Genomic DNA, 22,467 nt, shown 5'->3' on the forward strand with positions numbered 1-22,467 from the left:
AGAACAGGATACTGAGCCAGATGGGCCTTTGGCCTGACCTCGGGTTGCCATACGCCCAGAATTTCCTGGGCATAGCCGGAATACAAGAGAGAGCCAGTGTGGTGTAGTGGTTAAGAGCGATAGACTCGTAATCTGGTGAACCGGGTTCACTTCCCCGCTCCTCCACATGCAGCTGCTGGGTGACCTTGGGCCAGTCACATTTCTCTGAAGTCTCTCAGCCTCACTCACCTCACAGAGTGTTTGTTGTGGGGGAGGAAGGGAAAGGAGAATGTTAGCCGTTTTGAGACTCCTTAGGGTAGTGATAAAGCGGGATATCAAATCTAAACTCTTCTTCCTCTTCTTCGTAAGCTCAACAACTTTGCCACACACACACGCAACAACTTTTGTGTGCGCATTTTCACTTTTTGAAACATGGCAAACCTACCTGACCCAGCAGAGCTTTTCTTCCAGTAATAAGATTTTTATTAAAGTTTCCCATGCTGCAAAAAGATAAGAGCTACAAAAAATACAGGTAGAACAAACAGAAGGTGGAGTCCTCTCTTAAGGGTAGTTCTTAGGCCTTGCCACCCACAGAAGGGAGGAGCTCACCTGGGATATTTCCTTTCTCCTCCCAGCCTCTCATCCTGGATGACTGACATTTCCCCGCCTACCACCCAGGGCTCTCCATCAACCATCTACTGCCCCCTTGAGTATGCAACCCAGCGGGACTTTCTGTATAGCCCTATATGCCTAATTCCCAAAACCTTTCTTCCTCTTCTTCTTTTACAGGGTGTTAAGCAGCATAAAAAATAATGTTGGTCGGGGTTTAAACATTGCGCTTGTCAATGGTGAGTTGTTGTTCTTTTAGGGGTCAACCTTTCACGCATTCGCCCCCTGTTCTTTGGGTTCCTTTTAAATGTTTCTTTTTGCAGTGACTGCCTGCACGAACGTCATATCCTCACGGTGCATTTAACGTGCTCTTATACCACTTTAACAGTTCCAGCTTCCCCCCCATGGAATCCTGGGAATTATAGTTTGTTAAGGGTGCTGGGATATGCAGCTCTGTGAGGCGGGTCGCCTAACAATTTCCAGCACCCTTAACAAACGACCCTTCCCAGGGTTCTTTGGGGGAAAACCAGGACTGTTAAAGTTGCAGAAGAGTGCTTCAGCTTCCTGGTGTCGATGTGACCCGACACTTCCTGCTGTATCAGGAACTCAGGTGTATCTCTGGGATACCTGTTAGCTTCAGAAGTGGAAATTGTAGTTTTGCAGGGAGAGGAGTGGTAGGGATCTTTAACAGAGGGTGCTAAGCACTCCACACAATTGCAGTTCTCCAGATTCTTTGATGGAAGTGTTAAAGTGGTGCAAAGATCCTACAGACTGGACCTGTTTAGCAATGGCCCAAAACACTGTCCTTGTAGGGCTGTACCACCTCTCAAACCATTGCCTGCTTGAATGTGCCTCCACATCAGTGCTACCATGTAGCTGGAAACCTTGACATTGTCATTGGCTCTCTTAGATAATAATAATAATAATAATAATAATAATAATAATAATAATAATAATAATAATAATAATTTATTATTTATACCCCGCCCATCTGGCTGGGCCCCCCCAGCCACTCTGAGCGGCTTCCATAGAAACCAGGAAACACTAAAATATCATACATTAAAAACTTCCCTGAACAGGGCTGCCTTAAGATGTTTTCTGAATGTCAAGTAGTTGTTTATCATTTTGACATCTGCTGGGAGGGCGTTCCACAGGGCGGGCGCCACTACCGAAAAGGCCCTCTGCCTGGTTCCCTGTAGCTTTGCTTCTCGCAATGAGGGAACCGCCAGAAGGCCCTCGGCACTGGACCTCAGCGTCCGGGCAGAACGATGGGGGTGGAGACGCTCCTTCAGGTATACTGGGCCGAGGCCGTTTAGGGCTTTAAAGGTCAACACCAACACTTTGAATTGTGCTCGGAAACGTACTGGGAGCCAATGTAGGTCTTTCAAGACCGGTGTTATGTGGTCTCGGCGGCCGCCCCCAGTCACCAGTCTAGCTGCCGCATTCTGGATTAGCTGTAGTTTCCGAGTCACCTTCAAAGGTAGCCCCACGTAGAGCGCATTGCAGTAGTCCAAGCGGGAGATAACTAGAGCCTGCACTACTCTGGCGAGACAGTCTGCGGGCAGGTAGGGTCTCAGCCTGCGTACCAGGTGGAGTTGGTAGACAGCTGCCCTGGATACAGAATTGACCTGCGCCTCCATGGACAGCTGTGAGTCCAAAATGACTCCCAGGCTACGCACCTGGTCCTTCAGGGGCACAGTTACCCTATTCAGGACCAGGGAGTCCTCCACACCAGCCCGCCCCCTGTCCCCCAAAAACAGTACTTCTGTCTTGTCAGGATTCAGCCTCAATCCATTAGCCGCCATCCATCCTCCAACCGCCTCCAGGCACTCACACAGGACCTTCACCGCCTTCACTGGTTCTGATTTGAAAGAGAGGTAGAGCTGGGTATCATCTGCATATTGATGGACACCCAGTCCAAACCCCCTGATGATCTCTCCCAGCGGCTTCATATAGATGTTAAAAAGCATGGGGGAGAGGACGGAACCCTGAGGTACCCCACAAGTGAGGTCCCAAGGGTCTGAACACTCATCCCCCACCACCACTTTCTGAACACGGCCCAGCAGGAAGGAGCGAAACCACTGTATAACAGTGCCCCCAGCTCCCAGCCCCTCTAGACGGTCCAGAAGGATGTTATGGTCGATTGTATCAAAGGCCGCTGAGAGATCCAGCAGAACTAGGAAACAACTCTCACCTTTGTCCCTAGCTCGCCGGAGATCATCAACCAGTGCGACCAAGGCAGTTTCGGTCCCATGATGAGGCCTGAACCCCGATTGGAAGGGATCCAAATGGTCCGCATCCTCCAGGCGTGCCTGGAGTTGTTCAGCAACCACACGCTCAATCACCTTGCCCAAGAATGGAAGATTTGAGACTGGGCGATAGTTGGCCATACTGGCCGGGTCTAAAGATGTTTTTTTAAGAAGCGGTTTAACGACCGCCTCTTTCAGCGGATCTGGGAATGTTCCCTCACAGAGGGAAGCATTCACCACCCCGCAGAGCCCATCGCCCAGCCCTTCCCGGCTTGCTTTTATTAGCCAGGATGGGCAAGGATCAAGGAGACAGGTGGTTGGTTTCACGCGTCCAAGCAGCCTGTCCACATCCTCGGGGGTAACGGATTGAAACTGATTCCATGCAACTTGACCAGACAGGGCTCTAGCACTCTCCCGCCCCAGCCCTGCTCCCACGGTGGTGTCTAGCTCCTTCCGAATATGAGTGATTTTATCTGCAAAAAACTTTGCAAAATCGTTGCAGGAGATCTTGGGGTCTGTACAAGGCCCCGGTGGTAAAGGTGGTTCCGTTAAATTGCGGACCACCTGAAAGAGTCTCCTGCTACTATTTTCTGCAGATGCAATAGAGGCGGTGAAGAAAGTCTTCTTCGCCGTCGCTATCGCCACTTGGTAGGCTCGACGTTGAGCTCTAACCTGTGTCCGGTCAGATTCGGAGTGAGTTTTCTGCCACCGACGCTCTAGCGTCATAAGTGGACCAAGTCCGTTTCCTGTCTGCAAAAAGCAGCTGGTTCTAACCCTTTAGGTGTCCCCATCCTGGCTCTGCCGGATTCCAACTCCCATTGGTCCCAACCAGCACAGCCAACAACCAAGGATGATGGGAATTCTAGTCCGTTGTTATCTAAAGGGCCACCGGCACTTTATTCCTGCTTTAAAGCAAGGGTGTTTACTAATGACTGGTCATCCACCAACTGTGGTGGTCCAGGCTTAATTAGGAAACAGGGCATTTCCCAGGGATTCAGCCCATCTAAAAGGCATGCAGTGGCATAGTGTAGCAGGGACCAGGAGGGGCAGGGGCCCCGGGCACAAAATTCTGAGGGGATGCAACTCGGCTCCCCCACACAGGCTCCGGCTTCTGCGAAGATCTGTGCCCTGGCCCGGCGAAGGCGGCAGAACAGCACAGGCCCACGATGAGTGGGCCCAGACAGAGGGAGGTGGGCAACGCCTAACACCAGTGTGGCCTGACCCACTGCTCCTCTCAGTAGGTACTGGGGGGATTTTAAGGGCCACAGTGGCTGGCTGCCCCCCCCCCCCCCCCGTGTGGGCAGGCAGCACAGCACAGCATGACCCCGCTTGGCTCCGGGGGAGGGGCACTGCGGCAGCGGCTTGCCTGCCACGGGTGCTGACAACCCATGCTATGCCACTGGCCTTCTGATATGGAAACCCTGTCCTCTAGCCCAAAGCATGCCAATATTATTATTTTTAATGACATTTTGCATCTTTTCAGAAGAACCCTCCTTTACACATTTTTTTGAGGGGAGGGGTAGAACATATATTTTAAAAGCTGAATATATTGAATGTTACTGTAGCTTGCAGTAGGGGAAAGTCCGTAACTGTACCTGGGGATCTCTGCAGGCTCAGCTGCCAGACAGTTGACTGATGCTGGGATAGGGTGGGGTTTGCTATCCAGAAGGTGAACAATGTTTTTGGTGTCTGGCGGCTCAGTGCGAAAACGGTTTTCAAGAAGCTCCAGTCTAGCCAACTCTTCTTGTTTGCAGTTCTCAGTTCCTGGAGCAAAAAAAATTAAAATAAATCAGTCCAAACTATTTCATTGTCCCTTCTCATTTGGAGCGAATGGTTTGCGTTCCATCCGGGTGGTCCACAATGACGCTCCACTCCACACACCCTATTCCAGTCTAGGCAGATGTGGAAGTCGAGCATTGGAACACGGATGGAAGCATGCCTCTCCTTTATTTGGCAATAAAACTGAGCCGATCCCTTCTTCTCATAAAATTTAATGATAAGTGCTTTGACCTTGAGAAAATGGCATGGCATCTGGCAGGCGCAATGGGAAGTGGGCACCGTTCAGGTCTGAAGGAAAACGTGTTCGGTGAGCTGCAGCTAACACAAACACCCTTATGTGTGTTACTTGGCATTGTGTACTTTGCACAAAGGAAGCAGCAGGCAGGCCATGAGAGGCAAGTGCAAATGTTGTTGATGTAAAGGGGAATGTTTTTTAGACCATCGTTTTTGGACCTTGGGTTGCCCTGGTTTATAATGACTTCTTTCCTGTTCATCCATTTACAGTAGTACCTCTGGTTAAGAACTTAATTCATTCTGGAGGTCCGTTCTTAACCTGAAACTGTTCTTAACCTGAGGTGCCACTTTAGCTAATGGGGCCTCCCACTGCTGCCACACTGCAGGAGCACGATTTCTGTTCTCATCCTGAAGCAAAGTTCTTAACCTGAGGTACTGTTTCTGGGTTAGTGGAGTCTGTAACCTGAAGCGTCTGTAACCTGAAGCTTCTGTAACCCGAGGTACTACTGTATTGAGTCTCAGTAGACAGCTCCCCTTGAACCTGGTTAACAATGGCTGCTTCTGGGAAGTCAAGAACCCCCGGGGCAGTCCTCCTGCTAAGAGGATAGAGCAGGGGAACTCTGGCCTGCCCTGTGGGCCAGATCCTTATTGTATTTATTTATTCAACAAAACGTGCCTACTGCTTGATGGTGTTGGTGGGGAGCCCTCTCATTGGTTTACAACAATATAAAGTAAAACATGGGAAAATGACCAATGAAAGTCCAGTTTAAAAACAGGTATTTAAAGCGTTCAAAAGATGGTTAAAACCAAAGGTCGCTAAAAAGAAATAAAACACATATCACTTGCCCAAACAAAAATGTTTTAAACAGGCACCAGAAAGAATACAGCAATGGCACTTGCCTAAGGTCCACAGGAAGGGAGTTCTAAAGTGTGGGTGATGCGCACTCAGAGATGGATTTCTTACAAATGCAGAAGGGGCATTAGGTGATGTGTTTAACGGTACCGGTTCTGCAGATCGAAGTGGTCAAGCAGGTATATTCTATCCTGCATCCTGCAGACCCTTTGGCAACCTTGAGAGGTGGGTGGTGCAACCCATCTGTCAATCACCGGACTGGTGGGTTGCCTCGCCCACATGTCAAAATTCATTGCGCAAAATTCATTCTGAGGGGGTGCAACTCGGCTCCCCCCCCCCCCACAGGCTCCAGCTTCTGCCCTGGCCCAGCGAAGGCGGCAGAGCAGCACAGGCCCACGATGAGTGGGCCCAGAGAGAGGTAGGCAACGCCTAACTCCAGGGTAGCCCGGCCCACTGCTCCTCTCAGTAGGTACTGGGGGGATTTTAAGGGCCACAGTGACTGGCTGGGCTCCCCCCTGTGTGGACAGGCAACACAGCACGACCCTGCTTGGCTCCGGGGGAGAGGGCATTGTGGCAGCAGCTTGCCTCCCATGGGTGCTGACAACCCATGCTATGCCACTGGCCTTCTGATATGGAAACCCTGTCCTCTAGCCCAAAGCATGCCAATATTATTATTTTTAATGACATTTTGCATCTTTTCAGAAGAACCCTCCTTTACACTTTTTTTTTTTGAGGGCAGGGGTAGAACACATATTTTAAAAGCTGAATATATTGAATGTTACTTTAGCTTGATCTGCAGGCACATGCAGTAGGGGAAAGTCCGTAACTGTACCTGGGGATCTCTGCAGCCTCAGCTGCCAGACAGTTGACGCAACACTTTCCAGGCACTTGAGAACCGCAGCGTGAGAGGCTTTCCTGCTCCTGGAGCACCAAGCAGTTTGCACTGAAGGTAAAGGTAAAGGGACCCCTGACCATTAGGTCCAGTCGTGGTCAACTCTGGGGTTGTGACTCTCATCTCACTTTATTGGCTGAGAGGGCCAGCATACAGACTCTGGATCATGTGGCCAGCATGACTAAGCTGCTTCTGGCGAACCATAGCAGTGCACGGAAACACCATTTACCTTCCCACTGGAGTGGTACCTTTTTATCTACTTGCACTTTGACATGCTTTCAAACTGCTAGGTTGGCAGGAGCAGGGACCGAGCAACTCACCCCATCGGGGTTGGGGTGACCGAGGAACTCACCCCATCGCGGAGATTCAAACCGCCAACCTTCTGATCAGCATGTCCTAGGCTCTGTGCTTTAACCCACAGCGCCACCCGAAACCGTTGCTAAAATGGTGGAGAGACTTGCAGGATGTCAAGCTCCTGACTATTCCTTCATAGTCATATTTGTACCTGCTCCAGGCCTGAACCCCACATACGATATCAGTTCTGGGGTGGGTGGGTATGATTTAGGGGGAAAGGCCTGGTGGGCCAAATGGGGAGGCCTGGTGGGCCAAGCTGCCTAGCTCAGTTGGGTAGAGCATGGTGCTGATTGCGCCAAGGGCATGAGTTTGATCCCCATACAGACCCCCTGCATTGCCCGGGGTTGGATTAGATTACTCTTGGAGTCCCTTCAAACTGTGTGCTTCTATGATTCTATTATTCTAAGTCTGGCCGTGGGCCAGAGGTTTCCCCAACCCTGTTATAGAGGCTAACAGGAGAGTCATCTCATGCATGAGTTTCATTTATTTATTGATATGCAGCATTGATGATGATGGTGGTGGTGATTAATTGAATTTACCGGTATATACCGCCCTATGCTCGCAGGTCTGAGGGTGGATCATAGAATATAATACCACAAAGTACATGATCAAAATAAAAAAACAACAACCCAATAACTCCCCCCTAAACACATTTTGGCAGGACGCGGGTGGCACTGTGGATTAAACCACAGAGCCTAGGACTTGCCGATCAGAAGGTTGGCGGTTCAAATCCCCGCAACATGGTGAGCTCCTGTTGCTTGGTCCCTGCTCCTGCCAACCTAGCAGTTCGAAAGCACCTCAAAGTGCAAGTAGATAAATAGGTACCGCTCCGGCATGAAGCTAAACAGCGTTTCCATGTGCTGCTCTGGTTCGCCAGAAGCGGCTTAGCCATGCTGGCCACATGACCCAGAAGCTGTATGCCGGCTCCATCGGCCAGTAAAGCGAGATGAGTGCCGCAACCCCACAGTCAGTCATGGCATAACCTAACGGTCAGGGGTCCCTTTACCTTTTACTAAACACATTTTAGAAGGGCATGGGATGTCACTCAAATCAACCAAAGGCCCGGTTGAAGAGGAATGTTTTTGCCTGGCGCCCAAAGGTATATAATGAAGGTGCCAGGTGAACTTCCCTGGGGAGAGCATTCCACAGACAGGGAGCCACTGCAGAGAAGGCCCGTTCTTGTGCTGCCACTCTCTGGACCTCTCGAGGAGGAGGCACATGAATGAGGGCCTCAGAAGACAATCTCAGGGTCCAGGTAGGTTCATATGGAAAGAGGTGGTCCTTGAGATATTGCGGTCCTGAGCCATTTAATGCATTATAGGTCAACAAGTCCTCTTGACGGTTTAATAAAGCAACACAACAGTGTGTCAATATCGCATCAAACAAACAGTATATTAAAGCCATGCAACAAAAGCAACAAAGACAAAACACCAAGTAGTCAGTCTGAGAAAGGTCAAAGCCTCCTGTCAAGCAGCCAGTAAACTTAAAAAGTAAAACACTACTTGCTCTTGAAGATTGGAATGGAGACAGAAGGTCCTTTGTCTGGTGCTTTGAGGTTGCAAAATAGCCCATATCACAGGGAACAGGGGAGGATGAGAGCACAGTAAAGCAGTGTCTCTGAAGATTGCCACACTGACATTGGCTGCATGCAAACCGTGCATTTAAAACACACAGCGTCCCCCAAAGAATCCTGGGAGCACTTCGTTTACCCAGAGCTACGGTTCCCAGCACTCTTTGCAAACCATTGTTTCCTGGATTCTTTGGGCAAAGCCACGACTGCCAAAGTGGTAAAGTGAACGTTAAGAGGAACGTCTAATGCCAAGAGCAGTTCAAACAGCGGTGCGTGTTACTTGAGCAGTGGGGGCTCTGAGCTGTCGAGGTCAGAAGAGGCTCACCTGGTGGAGCATAAGAACTACGACGCTTGCTTCCTGGCAGATGTGTCTCAACTGCTTACTAGGAGGGAGAGGGTGAAGCAGTGAGGCCAGTGCAGGGTAGTTCCACTGGTAGTTCTGGATTGCCTCAGCCGATGCATCTTCATTGTACCGATTTCTCTGCCTCCTCACTGCTCTCCTTTCTGGTAAACAGTAGTGATACACCTGCCAGGAAACTAGTGTTAGGGCTCCATTCTGTCAGGTGAGCTGCTTCTGAGTTCAAGATGTAGAAGTCTTCCATCGGAGACTGGACAGCCGTCCGCTGGCGATGCTCTAGTTCAGCCTTTCCCAACCTTGGGTCCCCAGATGTTGTTGGACTACAACTCCCATCAGCCCTAGCTAGAGGGGCCAAAGGCCAGGGATGATGTAGTCCAACATCAATGTGAGACCCACAGTGGCTGTAGCTTTCTTGCATCAAGAAGCAGGTTGGATTAGATGTTTTCTGCATACTAGGATAATCCAGATTAAAAGCGTGTGTTTCAGAAATCTCTCTCTTTTTTTAAGTGCAATAGTTAATTGAAACCAGGGAACATTTTATTATTTATTCCACTGCTCTAATATATCTGAATATATGCATGTATATAAGCATGCTACCTTCAAAGCTGTTTTTTTCCATTCCAATATCTAGGAAGCAGCGGACAGCTTCTCAAGACGGCTGCCTTTGACATGTACTCTGGAGGTAGGTCAACCACAGAGCACCAACCACAGAGTTGACTATATTGACTGCAGAGTGCCAACCGGCAGAAAGAATGGACCAGCTTTGAGTGGCAACACGTGGGTGGAAGAACTGAAGGGAAGAATTTGTGTCTTTCTCATAGGAAAAGGGAAGAAATTAGGTTCCGTTTGCGTTCAGAGGTGAAGTTTCCTCGTTTGCACTTTTTGGAATAATATGCGCAACGAAACACAGCCGTTCTTCCAAATTTGCACTGCTGAGGATTCTGCACTGTGGTCCTTCAGCCAAGCAGGTGCTCGTGAAAATAACATTTTAAAAAATGTGTATATTGACTGATGAATCCATGGAAGCAAAACCTAGCCTTCTCTGGGTCCCACTGGAACATGGCATTCCTGGCCAACTTGAGGCCTTTATATCTGTTCCCATCAAGCAGAGAGGATTCTTTAAGATGGAGATACAGTGGTACTTCGGGTTAAGAACTTAATTCGTTCTGGAGGTCCGTTCTTAACCTGAAACTGTTCTTAACCTGAAGCACCACTTTAGCTAATGGGGCCTCCCGCTGCTGCCACGCCACCGCTGCACGATTTCTGTTCTCATCCTGAGGTAAAGTTCTTAACCCGAGGTTCTATTTCTGGGTTAGTGGAGTCTGTAACCTGAAGCGTCTGTAACCCGAGGTACCACTGTACTGTTTTTCAGGTTTTATTTTCCTTTCAGGTAGCTGATGTGTCCCAAAGCATAGCATAAGGACCTTTTTTGGCATGACATATGGTATATAACACACACACACACACACACACACACAGTTAACGTTTGGGAGGCAGCATGGTATAGTGGTTAGAATGTAGGACTAGGACTGAGGAAACACAAGTTCGTATCTCCACTCAGCCATGAAACTCATTGGGTTCTCTTGGGCCAATCGCAGGTCTCTCGCCCCAACTTACCATACAGGGTTGTTCGGGTCATTAAATGGGGCAGCAAGGAAAACCATGGAGCACAGCTTGAGCTCCTTGAGCGTATTGTGGGGTATAAATGTGGTAATGATGATGATCCTATATGGGACTTCCTTTTCTTTAAGAACCTCTGTTCTCTCTTTCTTAATCTGCAGTAGGTTCTAGAGTGTGTGTGTGTACTGAATCACCTCAGAAAGCACCATATATATGTGCAGTCCTTGTTGGTGTTACCTATTCAATGTTGTCTCCTTGTTCTGCATGTATCTTGAGAGACCACTAGATGGCGGGATAAGAAATGAGCAAGCCTCACAATTTCTCTTTGATTTCCCTGTTAGATGTCAAACATCTCTTGGATTTCCTGAAAGCAATTAGCGCAGGTACCATCGTGCTCGTAGCTTCCTATGATGACCCAGCAACAAAGTGAGTGAACCACTGGTGTGTGTGGCTTGGATTTCTGGGGTCTTTGGTATATAACTTGCTATACTGCCAGCCGAACTCTTCAATTGGGAGATCCTGGTTTCCAAATCTCCCTGCACATCCATTCGATGGCCTCAGAAAATCACTGGGCTGTTACTCTTCATCTTACCCGGATCAGTTATTTTGCTGCTGCTTTCCCCCCACCATTCTTATTTTGTCCAAAAAAAGAGTCTTAGGTGTTTTAAGCTTTGTACACCTCTTTGGATAGGGATGCGGGTGGCGCTATGGGTTAAACCACAGAGCCTAGGACTTGCCCATCAGAAGGTCGACGGTTCGAATCCCCGTGACGGGGTGAGCTCCCATTGCTCGGTCCCTGCTCCTGCCAACCTAGTAGTTCAAAAGCACATCCAAGTGCAAGTAGATAAATAGGTACCACTCCGGTGGGAAGGTAAACGGCGTTTCCGTGTGCTGCTCTGGTTCTCCAGAAGCGGCTTAGTCATGCTGGCCACATGACCTGGAAGTTGTACGCCGGCTCCCTCAGCCAATAAAGCGAGATGAGTGCCGCAACCCCAGAGTCGGTCACGACTGGACCTAATGGTCAGGGGTCCCTTTACCTTTACCTTTACCTTTACACCTCTTTGGAATTTTAAAGGGAATGCAAGGTATAACAAATGAATAAATATTTCCCGTCTCTCCAGGCTGAACGATGAAGCACGGAAGTTGTTTGCTGAACTGGGAAGCAGCCACGCTAACAAGCTGGGGTTTCGAGACAACTGGGTGTTTCTTGGAGGGAAGGGACTCAAAAACAAAAGCCCCTTTGAGCAGGTACCTTCTTGTGAACAGCGGCTGCAATCCCAATAGGCACCTGTGATTATACTGCTTGTATATTTATCTTTTAGGGATTGGTTTATTAAGCAGACATTTGTGAACCTTCCTTCTCTCACAACAATCCTGCTCCTTTGCAAGTGGCTTCTCTGCAGGGAAGCAACCTGCACCTTACAGGAAGCGAGCTCTTTCCTTCTCCTGATGGTCACATGTTTCCCCATAGAATGCCTGCCTCTCCTTCCTGCCTGATGCCCTGCCCCCTGACAGCAGCAGATCACTCTGCCCATCCAACCCAATCTGGGGCTGTCTTTCCCTGGCTCGTCCAATTCTTGAGTTCCTCCAAAAATGCCCCATTTGGCTCTGGCCTTGGCCAAATCCCACTGCGCAGCCCTAATTAGTACACTTGTCCCTAAGTAATAGATGCACAACTATGAGATGTGCTTCCTCATACAGTGATACCTTGGTTCTCAAACTTAATCCATTCCGGAAGTCCGTTCCAAAACCAAAGTGTTCCAAAACAAAGGCGTGCTTTCCCATAGAAGGTAATGCAAAACGGATTAATCCGTTCCAGACTTTTAAAAACAACCCCCAAAACAGCCATTTAACATGAATTTTACTATCTAACGAGACCATTGATCCATAAAATGAAAGCAATAAACCATGTACTGCAGTCAAACAATCAGTCAATCTATCAGTAGCTGAACCGGGTTCTTCCACACAGTCACAAAAACAAAACAGAAAGAGCCGCAAAATACAAAAATGCAAAATAAATAGCAAAAACAGACAGCGTAACACTCAAATCGGAAGCGTAACACTCTAAACGGAGCACATTCGGCTTCCGAAAAAAGTTTGCAAACCAGAACATTTACTTCCGGGTTTGCAGTGTTTGGGTACCAAGTTGCTTGAGTACCAAGGCATTTGAGAACCAAGGTACCACTGCAGTGGTCATTATAACCTCCTGCACATCCACTGCACCAATCTGAACATGTGCTATTTGCAGAGCAGATTGGGTCAGCAGCTGCTCAAGAGAAAACCTAGTGAGAGAGATGCAGCCATTTGGCACCTTCTCATTGATGCCCCTCTGAGGTGCTGCATTTTGGACAGGTAGTATGGGAGCCATTTATTCTGAAGCAGAGGGTTGTTCTGAACCATCCTCCTTCATATTCCACACACTCAAATGGGCAAATCATTCTGCATGTACACACTCTGCTAATAATGCAAGTATTTAGTCTTCATTCCTATTCTGCCATATGTCATCCTCACTGTATCCTGGCACGGTTAAAAACTGTTCTAGGATACGGTGAGTAGGGATAGGGCAGAAATTTGATTCTGTTTGCATTTTTATGAGAAACTAACTAATTTGCACTTCTCGAACCTATATGTAAACTGAATCACAGCTATCCTTCAAAATTTGCCCTTCTCCGAATTTTGCATTACAGCTCTCCATTAAAAGAAAAAAGAAAAAGCCTACAGAAATGCATTTATGTTTGTGAAAATAACATACAAAGATGCATCATATTCTGGGCAATCATATATATATATATATATATATATATATATATATATATATATATATATGCAGGTTTTGGTGTCCTCGGGTGTCTTCCCGTGTAAAAGTTGGGGTGTCTAGGCGACGTTTCGACGAGGTCTCACTCGTCATCTTCAGGCTGGTGCTTTCGGCTTCTTGTTACTGGAACAGAGCAGGATCTCAGTGTTTGAGTTCCTATAAATACTGTTGAGGGGGTGTGGTGTATAGCCTCCAATGTTCTGGGCAGAGAGGAAGTTCCCAGGCTAGTGTGCCTTTTCTTCTTTTGTTCCTTAATTACTTGAGGGATATCTTGAGTGATTTCTAGAGTGATATCCTGAGTACCACTTAGGTGGGTCATTAGGTGTGGATTAGTTGCTAAAGTCTTTGTGTCTTGACCTCTTGAACTTTGTGAAGAGTTTTTCTGAGAAGATGGCTGTACTGCACTTAGTTGTGCTCTGGCTTGGCTTCGTGTATAGGGGCGAGCTGTGGTTTTGTGGCCTGTGTCAGCCAGATCTGTGTAGGGATTGCAGGGGGGTGCAGCATCCGGAGGTGCCACCATGGTTTGGCTACTGGATGGTGTCTGTAATTTATCTGTGGAGAGGGTCTGGGTTTGGGTCTGGTGTGGTTGATTGGTGATGGCGTTCTGTGTGCCTCTGGATCTGGTGTCAGTTTTTGTGGGGAGGGCTAATTTCCAGATGTCTGGCAAGCGGGATGTGTCGTCACGCTTGTTCATGTTGTGGGGGTGTTTCTCTATCTCGATGGCTTCCATGATTATTCTCTTGTGGTGATGTTCCATGTTAAAGAGCAATTTGGAATCTGCAAAATTAATTTCGTGTCCTGTTTCTTTCATGTGTTGGAAAAGAGAGGAAGTTTTTTCTTCTTTTTTGACGGCATTCTTGTGTTCTGCGATACGTGCGTTTATTCGTCTGTTTGTTTGTCCAATGTACGTGGCTGGGCAGACTTTGCAGGGTATTTCATAGACCCCTTGGTTTTCCAACTGGATTTTATCCTTGGGGTTTCTGAGGATATTGGCTATTTTTTGGTTGGGGCAAAAGGCTGTTGGTGCAAAAGGCTGTCACCGGTCATCGCAAACCTGTACATGGAACACTTTGAAACCAATGCTTTAGACAAGTCAGAACACAAACCCAAACTTTGGCTCAGATATGTTGACGACACCTTTGTAATTTGGCCACACGGGAAGGAAAAACTGGATAGCTTCCTCACACATCTCAACAGCCTACACCCCAAAATACAATTCACTATGGAAATAGAAGCCAACAACCAACTTCCCTTCCTTGACGTCCTAATCTACAAAAAACCTGATGGCTCCCTAGGACACACTATCTACCGGAAAAAAACACACACCAACCGCTACTTACATGCACAATCACACCACCACCCTGCACAAATAAACTCCGTAGCCAAGACTCTCATCTCCAGAACCAAACGCCTGGCTGACCAAGACCACTTGACAACTGAGTTACAGAATCTCTCAAATGTGTTAATTGCCAATGGATACCAGCAAAACAGGGTTACGAAGCTAATCCAAAAAGAAACACCCCCCAAAAACCAAGACACAGAAGAAAACAATGGCATGGCCCTCCTTCCTTATATCAAGGGCACTACAGATAAAATTAGCAAAATCCTCCATAAACACAATATCAAAACAGCCTTTTGCACCAACCAAAAAATAGCCAATATCCTCAGAAACCCCAAGGATAAAATCCAGTTGGAAAACCAAGGGGTCTATGAAATACCCTGCAAAGTCTGCCCAGCCACGTACATTGGACAAACAAACAGACGAATAAACGCACGTATCGCAGAACACAAGAATGCCGTCAAAAAAGAAGAAAAAACTTCCTCTCTTTTCCAACACATGAAAGAAACAGGACACGAAATTAATTTTGCAGATTCCAAATTGCTCTTTAACATGGAACATCACCACAAGAGAATAATCATGGAAGCCATCGAGATAGAGAAACACCCCCACAACATGAACAAGCGTGACGACACATCCCGCTTGCCAGACATCTGGAAATTAGCCCTCCCCACAAAAACTGACACCAGATCCAGAGGCACACAGAACGCCATCACCAATCAACCACACCAGACCCAAACCCAGACCCTCTCCACAGATAAATTACAGACACCATCCAGTAGCCAAACCATGTTGGCACCTCCGGATGCTGCACCCCCCTGCAATCCCTACACAGATCTGGCTGACACAGGCCACAAAACCACAGCTCGCCCCTATACACGAAGCCAAGCCAGAGCACAACTAAGTGCAGTACAGCCATCTTCTCAGAAAAACTCTTCACAAAGTTCAAGAGGTCAAGACACAAAGACTTTAGCAACTAATCCACACCTAATGACCCACCTAAGTGGTACTCAGGATATCACTCTAGAAATCACTCAAGATATCCCTCAAGTAATTAAGGAACAAAAGAAGAAAAGGCACACTAGCCTGGGAACTTCCTCTCTGCCCAGAACATTGGAGGCTATACACCACACCCCCTCAACAGTATTTATAGGAACTCAAACACTGAGATCCTGCTCTGTTCCAGTAACAAGAAGCCGAAAGCACCAGCCTGAAGATGACGAGTGAGACCTCGTCGAAACGTCGCCTAGACACCCCAACTTTTACACGGGAAGACACCCGAGGACACCAAAACCTGCATTCCTGTACCCGTGAAAATCTACGAAAGCATATATATATAAAACCTGCATATATATATATATATATATATTGAGACTACATACCAAAAAATGTGTTTATTAAGAGAAATTAGCACTAAATGCTGGTGAAATTTCATGAGGGTTTCTTTTAAATCATAATAATCATCACAAATCGATGCAGAAATGTGAAGGGCTGAATTTAAGTTTGGCGAAACAAGAAACTAAGAGAAACCCAGACTGGCTGATTTGCCTATACTTAGTCACAAGTCAACTTGTGATGCAAGGAAAAATATAGTGGACATGAAGGACGGAGAGAATGGTGGCCAATTGCTACTCCCTTTCTCTTAAGTTAGGGTGGAAATTATAGGGATACGGGTTTTGGCAATACATTAGGATAAGCTTCCTTAAGGGTATGAACACTTGGGCTGTTGGGCAGACTGCCTCAGGCGGTAGTTTGGAGCAGGCTGGGGAGCTGGGGCTGGGTCACTGCAAGTGAAGTCTGTTGCACAGAGCGTACACAACTTCGCACCTCTCTTTGGCAGTTTCTATTCCCATATTCCTAGATTAATGCTAAATTTGACAAACAGCAGCATGGAAGTGCCCTGAAAGGGTTGGAGGGGTAGGACTTACTTGCATGCAGAAAGTCCCAGGTTTAACCCTCAACATCTCCAGTTAAAGGATCTTTTTGGGAAGCAGGAACGGGGAAGACCTGCTCTGCCAGTGAGAATAGAATCGAAATACAGTGGTACCTTGGTTTAAGAACAGCTTAGTTTATGACTTGGATTAAGAACCTTGCAAACCCGGAAGTAGGTGTTTTGGTTTGTGAACTTTGCCTTGGAATAAGAACATGTTCCGCTTCCTGTTGAGTGTGTTCCATTTGTAAATCGAGTCCCCCGCTGCTATGGGAAAGCACGCCTTGGTTTAAGAACGCTTTGGTTTAAGAACAGACTTCCAGAACGAATTAAGTTCGTAAACCCAAGGTACCACTGTACGGAGGTTGAGGGACCAATGGTTCGATTCAGTATAAGGCATAGCCATATGTGCAGCTCTCTAGCAGTTGACAATCATATGCAAAAAACGTAAAGGGGAATTCTTATGTACCAAGCTCATTGCGTATAGTTGACGGTCTCTCTCCATTTTACTTTCCACAGCACCTAAAAAATGATAAGGAGACAAACAAGTATGACGGCTGGCCTGAGCTTCTGGAAATGGAGGGCTGTGTACCTAAGAAGATGGAATGACAATGAGCTAAATTCAGAAAAGCTACCGGTGGCCCCCAGCTGACTGACTTTTCACTTTGCCTCAGATATGGTGGAACCAATTCGAACAGACTCAACCCTCTGCCCTGTGGGGTTTCGAACACAGAGTGCTCTCTATTTCAGCACAGGGCCAGCAGGATTTCAGTGCACTGTTGTGTTGTATTAATTATAGATTCTACAGAGGTGAAGAATCTGAAAGGTATTCAGCAATCGGTTTATGTAATGCCTTTGGAATCAGGTGGGAAGCCAGGACCCTCAAACAGCAACAGCAAACAGCTTGAGAAGAGTTCTTTGAACTGAAGACACATATAATATTTACACAAAAGTATGTATATTTAGAGAGAGAGAGTCCTCTGCACTATGGATATGCTGTGAGGCCTGTTTTGATATTAAGTTCTACCTCTAGAGTGAAAATCCTGGCAAAGTTGTTGAGTTTTTTTATTGGGGGGGTGCAGCTGTTGAACTTTTTTGGGGGGACATCTCCCTCCCAAAAAATAAACTTTTGGGGCTTTTCTGGATCTTTAAAGCATTGAAAAAAGAACCACCCTACTTGCCATACATCCGGCTTTCCCCAGATGTTTTGCAAATTCAAAACTTGGACATATTTCAGCCCTATCTACCTCTACCATTGCAGCAAATCAAAAGTTGGATAGGTCTGTCAATGCATGGCACCAGAAAACAGCACCCATGGGCAGCTGGCAGGGCCCTTAACTCCCTGGCAGGGCTTCTCACTAAAGCCTGTCCCTAGCCCCCCTTTTAAAACGGCTAATCCAGTCAGTGTCAGGTGGCGGCCATTTTGTTTTCCCATAGTGCCCCAAAGCAGCACAACACCAGGGGCAGTGTGGGATATGGAATTGGCAGCTGCCCACCAAGGAGCCAAGTGCGACTGCTGCTGCCACAGCCCGCAGCCAGGTGAGCCTTAAAAGGCACTTGGCTGAGGGCTCCCTCAAACATGGAGCTTTTGCCCTGCCAGTCGCTGTTGCTGTTGCTGCTGCTGTCATTTCTTTGGCTCAGAAACAAAGCACGCACACCCCACACACAACGGCATGGTCGCGCAGCTTCCACCACAGTCCCCTGGGCATAGGTTCCTTTGTTTCAAAGCCAGGGGAGGAGGCAGTGATTTATTTATTTATTATTTATTGAATATCCCACTGTTTCTCCACAATGAGCCCAGGGCAGCAACAGATACACAATCTTTTTTTTTTTTTAAAGGAAAACGTTTTGAAACAATATTAAAACACACGCAAATTACAATTTAAAACATTCCAAAAGCAGTTGTGATTAAAGACATACAGTGGTACCTCGCAAGACGAAATTAATTCGTTCTGCGAGTTTTTTCGTCTTGCGAATTTTTCGTCTTGCGAAGCACGGATTCCCATAGGAATGCATTGAAACCAAATTCCCATAGGAATGCATTGAAACTTGCAAGACGTTTTCGTCTTGTGAAGCAAGCCCATAGGGAAATTCGTCTTGCGAAGCAACTAAAAAAACGAAAAACTCTTTCGTCTTGCGAGTTTTTTGTCTTACGAGGCATTCGTCTTGCGAGGTACCACTGTACTTCCACCCAAGTTGCCAGGAAGAGTGTTCTTCAGACACCCAACTCCTGAGCAAACAGGAGTTTCAAATTCAAGTTAATAGTGATGAAAACAGGTGTACCTCACTAGCGAGGGCATTCCACAACCGGGGAGCCACCACCAAAAGGGCCCTGGCATGGGTCAGCGCCAACCAGGCAGCCTCCAATGCCAGCACACCCAGCAAAGCCTCAGTGATACTGGGTTGTGTCCAATGTGAGTCCCATTCAAAGCAGGCCCAATAAAATTAATGTACATGATTAATTTAGGTCTATTAATCTCAGTGAATCTACTCTGAAGGTAAGACTTGTATTAGATACAATACTGTGTGGGTAAGTGAGTAGGGAAGGGAGAAGGCTGTCTTATCAGCATTTGGTTCCCTGATAGGCCATATTGCCAGATATTATATAAAAATGGGGATCTGAGAAGACTGAGCTCTCTGTATGGTATGTGTGTCTTCAGTCTTCATGTAGTTCTTTCCTTATACGGTTAAATCACTCCAAATTTTGGGTTGTTGCTTAACAACAAAAGTAAGTCCTTTTTATAATTTTAGTTTTTCTTGTGTTTAGCGTTCCTACGAAATGTTTGTTCGAAGTTATACCCTCCTTTCATAAAATCCTTCATTTGTTTGTCTATGTTTACTACTAGTGGTATTGCTGGTAATTTCTGCTTCTTCCAAGCGTTCGTTTACATTAGCAGAGGAGTGGGGGAACTTGAGGCCCTGTAGCTGTTATTAGACTCCCATTCCCATCAGTTCCTGGCACTTGGGTCAGTGATGAGCAGGTGAGGGGAGTTGTTGCCCGGCAACAGCTAGAGGGCCATAGGTACCCCTGCCCCTTGCAGTAGTAGCACAAGCCTGCAGCAGCTAGGCCTGACCAAGCCAAGAGGAGCCCATCCTCTTTCTGTGGTGGCCAGGGCCGGCCCACTCATGAGGCAACCGCCTCAGGCGGCAAGATTCACAGGAGCTGTGCCTCCACCACTACCATGATGGTGTCAGGAGCTCGGCCTACACACAAGTAGGACCCTGGTAGAGACACATGCCCGACTGGCATGTTCTCTCCCTCCTAGTTGATCATTCGGGAGCTTCAAAAGCTTTCTTCTGCCCGAACATCACAGCGACCAATGCCAACAGACATCAGCACACTTAGGGATCCGCAGAGTTTGCACATCTTGTGTGACAGACCTCAGCAACTCAGCATTTCGGCTAATCTACTTTATTTACATATAAACACACACGGAGCCCTGCAACATGGCTCCCTCTCTCTCTAGCATCAGACAGCAAAGAGAAAAAGAACAAAGGACAATAGTCCCACTTCACGGAACACAGTAACACAAACATCCTGTCTCCGTCACTTCCCACTCTGTGGAGTCAAAACATACACTGTCATGTGAAAGACAAAAATCCCATGACTGCAATCATGGAGCAGGAATTCTAACAGATGGCAGTGATGATGATGATAATGATACCCTGCCTATCTGACTAGGTTGCCCCGGACACTCTGGGTAGCTTCCAACAAAATATGCTGTGATGGTTTTGATGTGCTGTTTGAAGGCCGGATATGCCTCCTCCTCAGCAGCTCCCCACAATGCCACCTTTACAGCTGCTGCTGGGCTCCTCTCTCCCCTTCTTCCCTTGTGTTGGGGGCTGCCATTTTGTGGTTCACCTCAGGTACCCAAATGTCTTGGGCCAGCCGTGGTGCCATCTCAGCAAGGGGGTTGATGAGCCTCAGGTGATTTATTGTTTTATTGCTGACCTACACCTGACTCCACCCCTGACAACATAGTTGACAGGGACTTGCCAAGGCCCACACCGCTGCCAGAGGGCCACTTCCAATCCCTGGAGCCTCCTGGTCCTTCTCCTACTCATCCTTGTTGCCCGTTTACTCGGACTACCCCTCTGCATAGGCAAGGACAAGGAAGAATAGCCTGTGCATCCTTTGGCTTCTGCCTCTGGGAGTGATGCTGAGTCGAGCAAATAGGCAGTGGCCATCATAGCAACCGCTTTGAAGACCTAAAAAAGTATATCAAGTGGTCAATACATTTTATGAAATAAATAAAGCAAAAAATAAGGAAGAGGAAGAGGTGCTGGCACTCCAACGGGAGGCAGCGGAGAAATGGGAGCATCTTGCCTCCAAAGACCTTTGAAAATTGGATCCAGCAATGACAGCGGGAATACACCCCAGGGGTGGGGTTAAACTAAGTTGCTATCAGCACAAAATGAGGCCTTGTGTGCAACAGGAATTTCCCTGCCCCAACCCCCCACTGGCAGCCTTCTACATTTGCTCTGGGATGTTGACGGAAACCTCAGGACTGTTTTGGGGGAACATGGGGGTACAGGAGAAAAAGAAGGGGGAAGCCCCATTGTGCAGTCCTCACACATATACCCCACTTGGTGCTACAGTGGTACCTCGCAAGACGAATGCCTCGCTAGACGCAAAACGCGCAAGACGAAAGTGTCTTTCATTTCTTGAGTTGCTTCGCAAGACCATTTTCCCTATGGGCTTGCTTCGCAAGACGCAAACGTCTTGCAGGTTTGCTTCCTTTTTCTTAAAGGCATTAATACCCAGGGAATCCGCGCTCCGCAAGACGAAAAAATTGCAAGACAAAGCAACTTGCAGAACGAATTAATTTCGTCTTGCGAGGCACCACTGTACATTGAATCACACTCCAGTTCCGTTTGTGCCTTTTGCTGACAAGGTAGACCTGTTCCTCTTGTTTGTTGACGTGGGTGCGCCTGAAATATATTTTGGCAAAGGTTTGAGCTATTGCAGGTGTTCATTTCTGCGAGTTTTCCTTGAGACAGCAGCATCAAACAAAGCTCCGGCTGTACACCTACTTCTGCCTCACAGCCATAGACTGCTTCTGTGGAAATGACTAAAGCGACTTGGAACTGGATTGAATGCTCTGTGACAAATATTCCTATCCTCCGCACCGAAGATAAAAAGAATTCTACTACGCTGTGGTGGCAATCGTTCAACGACGACACAGTTTTATCTTCTAACCAGCAGGTGGAAATATTTCCTTTATAAAGGAATAGGAGCAGAAAAAATGTTAGGCCCTGTCGTTAGTGAATAGAAACTTCTCTTAAAAATTAAAAAAAAGGCACTAGCCTTCTTGCCCAAGACAGCATAGGTTAAAGAACAGAAGCTCATTCAAAAGGGTTTGGGGAATTGAAGCCCTGTGAGGAGTAAACTACAGTCTCCAAGTTCTTTGGATCCTCTATAGTGTGGTTTTAGTTTCACTGCCTCCTTCAATAACACGCAGCCTACTTCTGAAGGGGAGGCCATTTGCTGGGCCTCTTGTTTTGATTGGACAAGAGAAAAGCACTTCCCGGTGGCTGCACCTGAGTTATGGAATCCCTTTGCCCCATGAATTACCATCAGCCTATTCCCTCAGTTGCTAAAGACCATTTTATTCTGGCAGGCTTTCATTGTATGCAACCGATAATGTTTTTTTCGGTGCTGTTCTTGGCTCCCTGATTTTGGCATCGTTGTTTCTGCAAAATTGCAATTAATCCACCTTTGGTGCTCCTTCTGTACCATGAAGTTCAGATACTGTATAGGTAAAGGGACGCCTGACCACTAGGTTCAGTCGTGGCCGACTCTGGGGTTACGGCGCTCATCTCGCTTCCGCGTCATGTGGCCAGCATGACTAAGCCGCTTCTGGCGAAGCAGAGCAACGCACAGAA

At 47.3% G+C, this 22,467-nt stretch overlaps 1 protein-coding gene across 1 annotated transcript in view; it reads left to right on the forward strand.

The window, feature by feature from the left end:
- Positions 1-17,611, forward strand: part of FAM3D (FAM3 metabolism regulating signaling molecule D) — a 41,138-nt gene extending 23,527 nt beyond the window's left edge. The window contains exons 6-10 of the mRNA XM_081903496.1: positions 769-827; positions 9,509-9,559; positions 10,839-10,923; positions 11,619-11,745; positions 17,101-17,611. Coding sequence (XP_081759622.1) covers positions 769-827; positions 9,509-9,559; positions 10,839-10,923; positions 11,619-11,745; positions 17,101-17,190 — 412 coding nt within the window. The 3' untranslated portion in view covers positions 17,191-17,611. The remainder of the gene's footprint in view (positions 1-768; positions 828-9,508; positions 9,560-10,838; positions 10,924-11,618; positions 11,746-17,100) is intronic.
- The last annotated feature ends 4,856 nt before the right edge of the window (positions 17,612-22,467 follow it).

The sequence above is a fragment of the Podarcis melisellensis genome (assembly GCF_964234715.1).
Source record: "Podarcis melisellensis genome assembly, chromosome: 2".
In the NCBI taxonomy this organism is placed as follows: Eukaryota; Metazoa; Chordata; class Lepidosauria; order Squamata; family Lacertidae; genus Podarcis; species Podarcis melisellensis.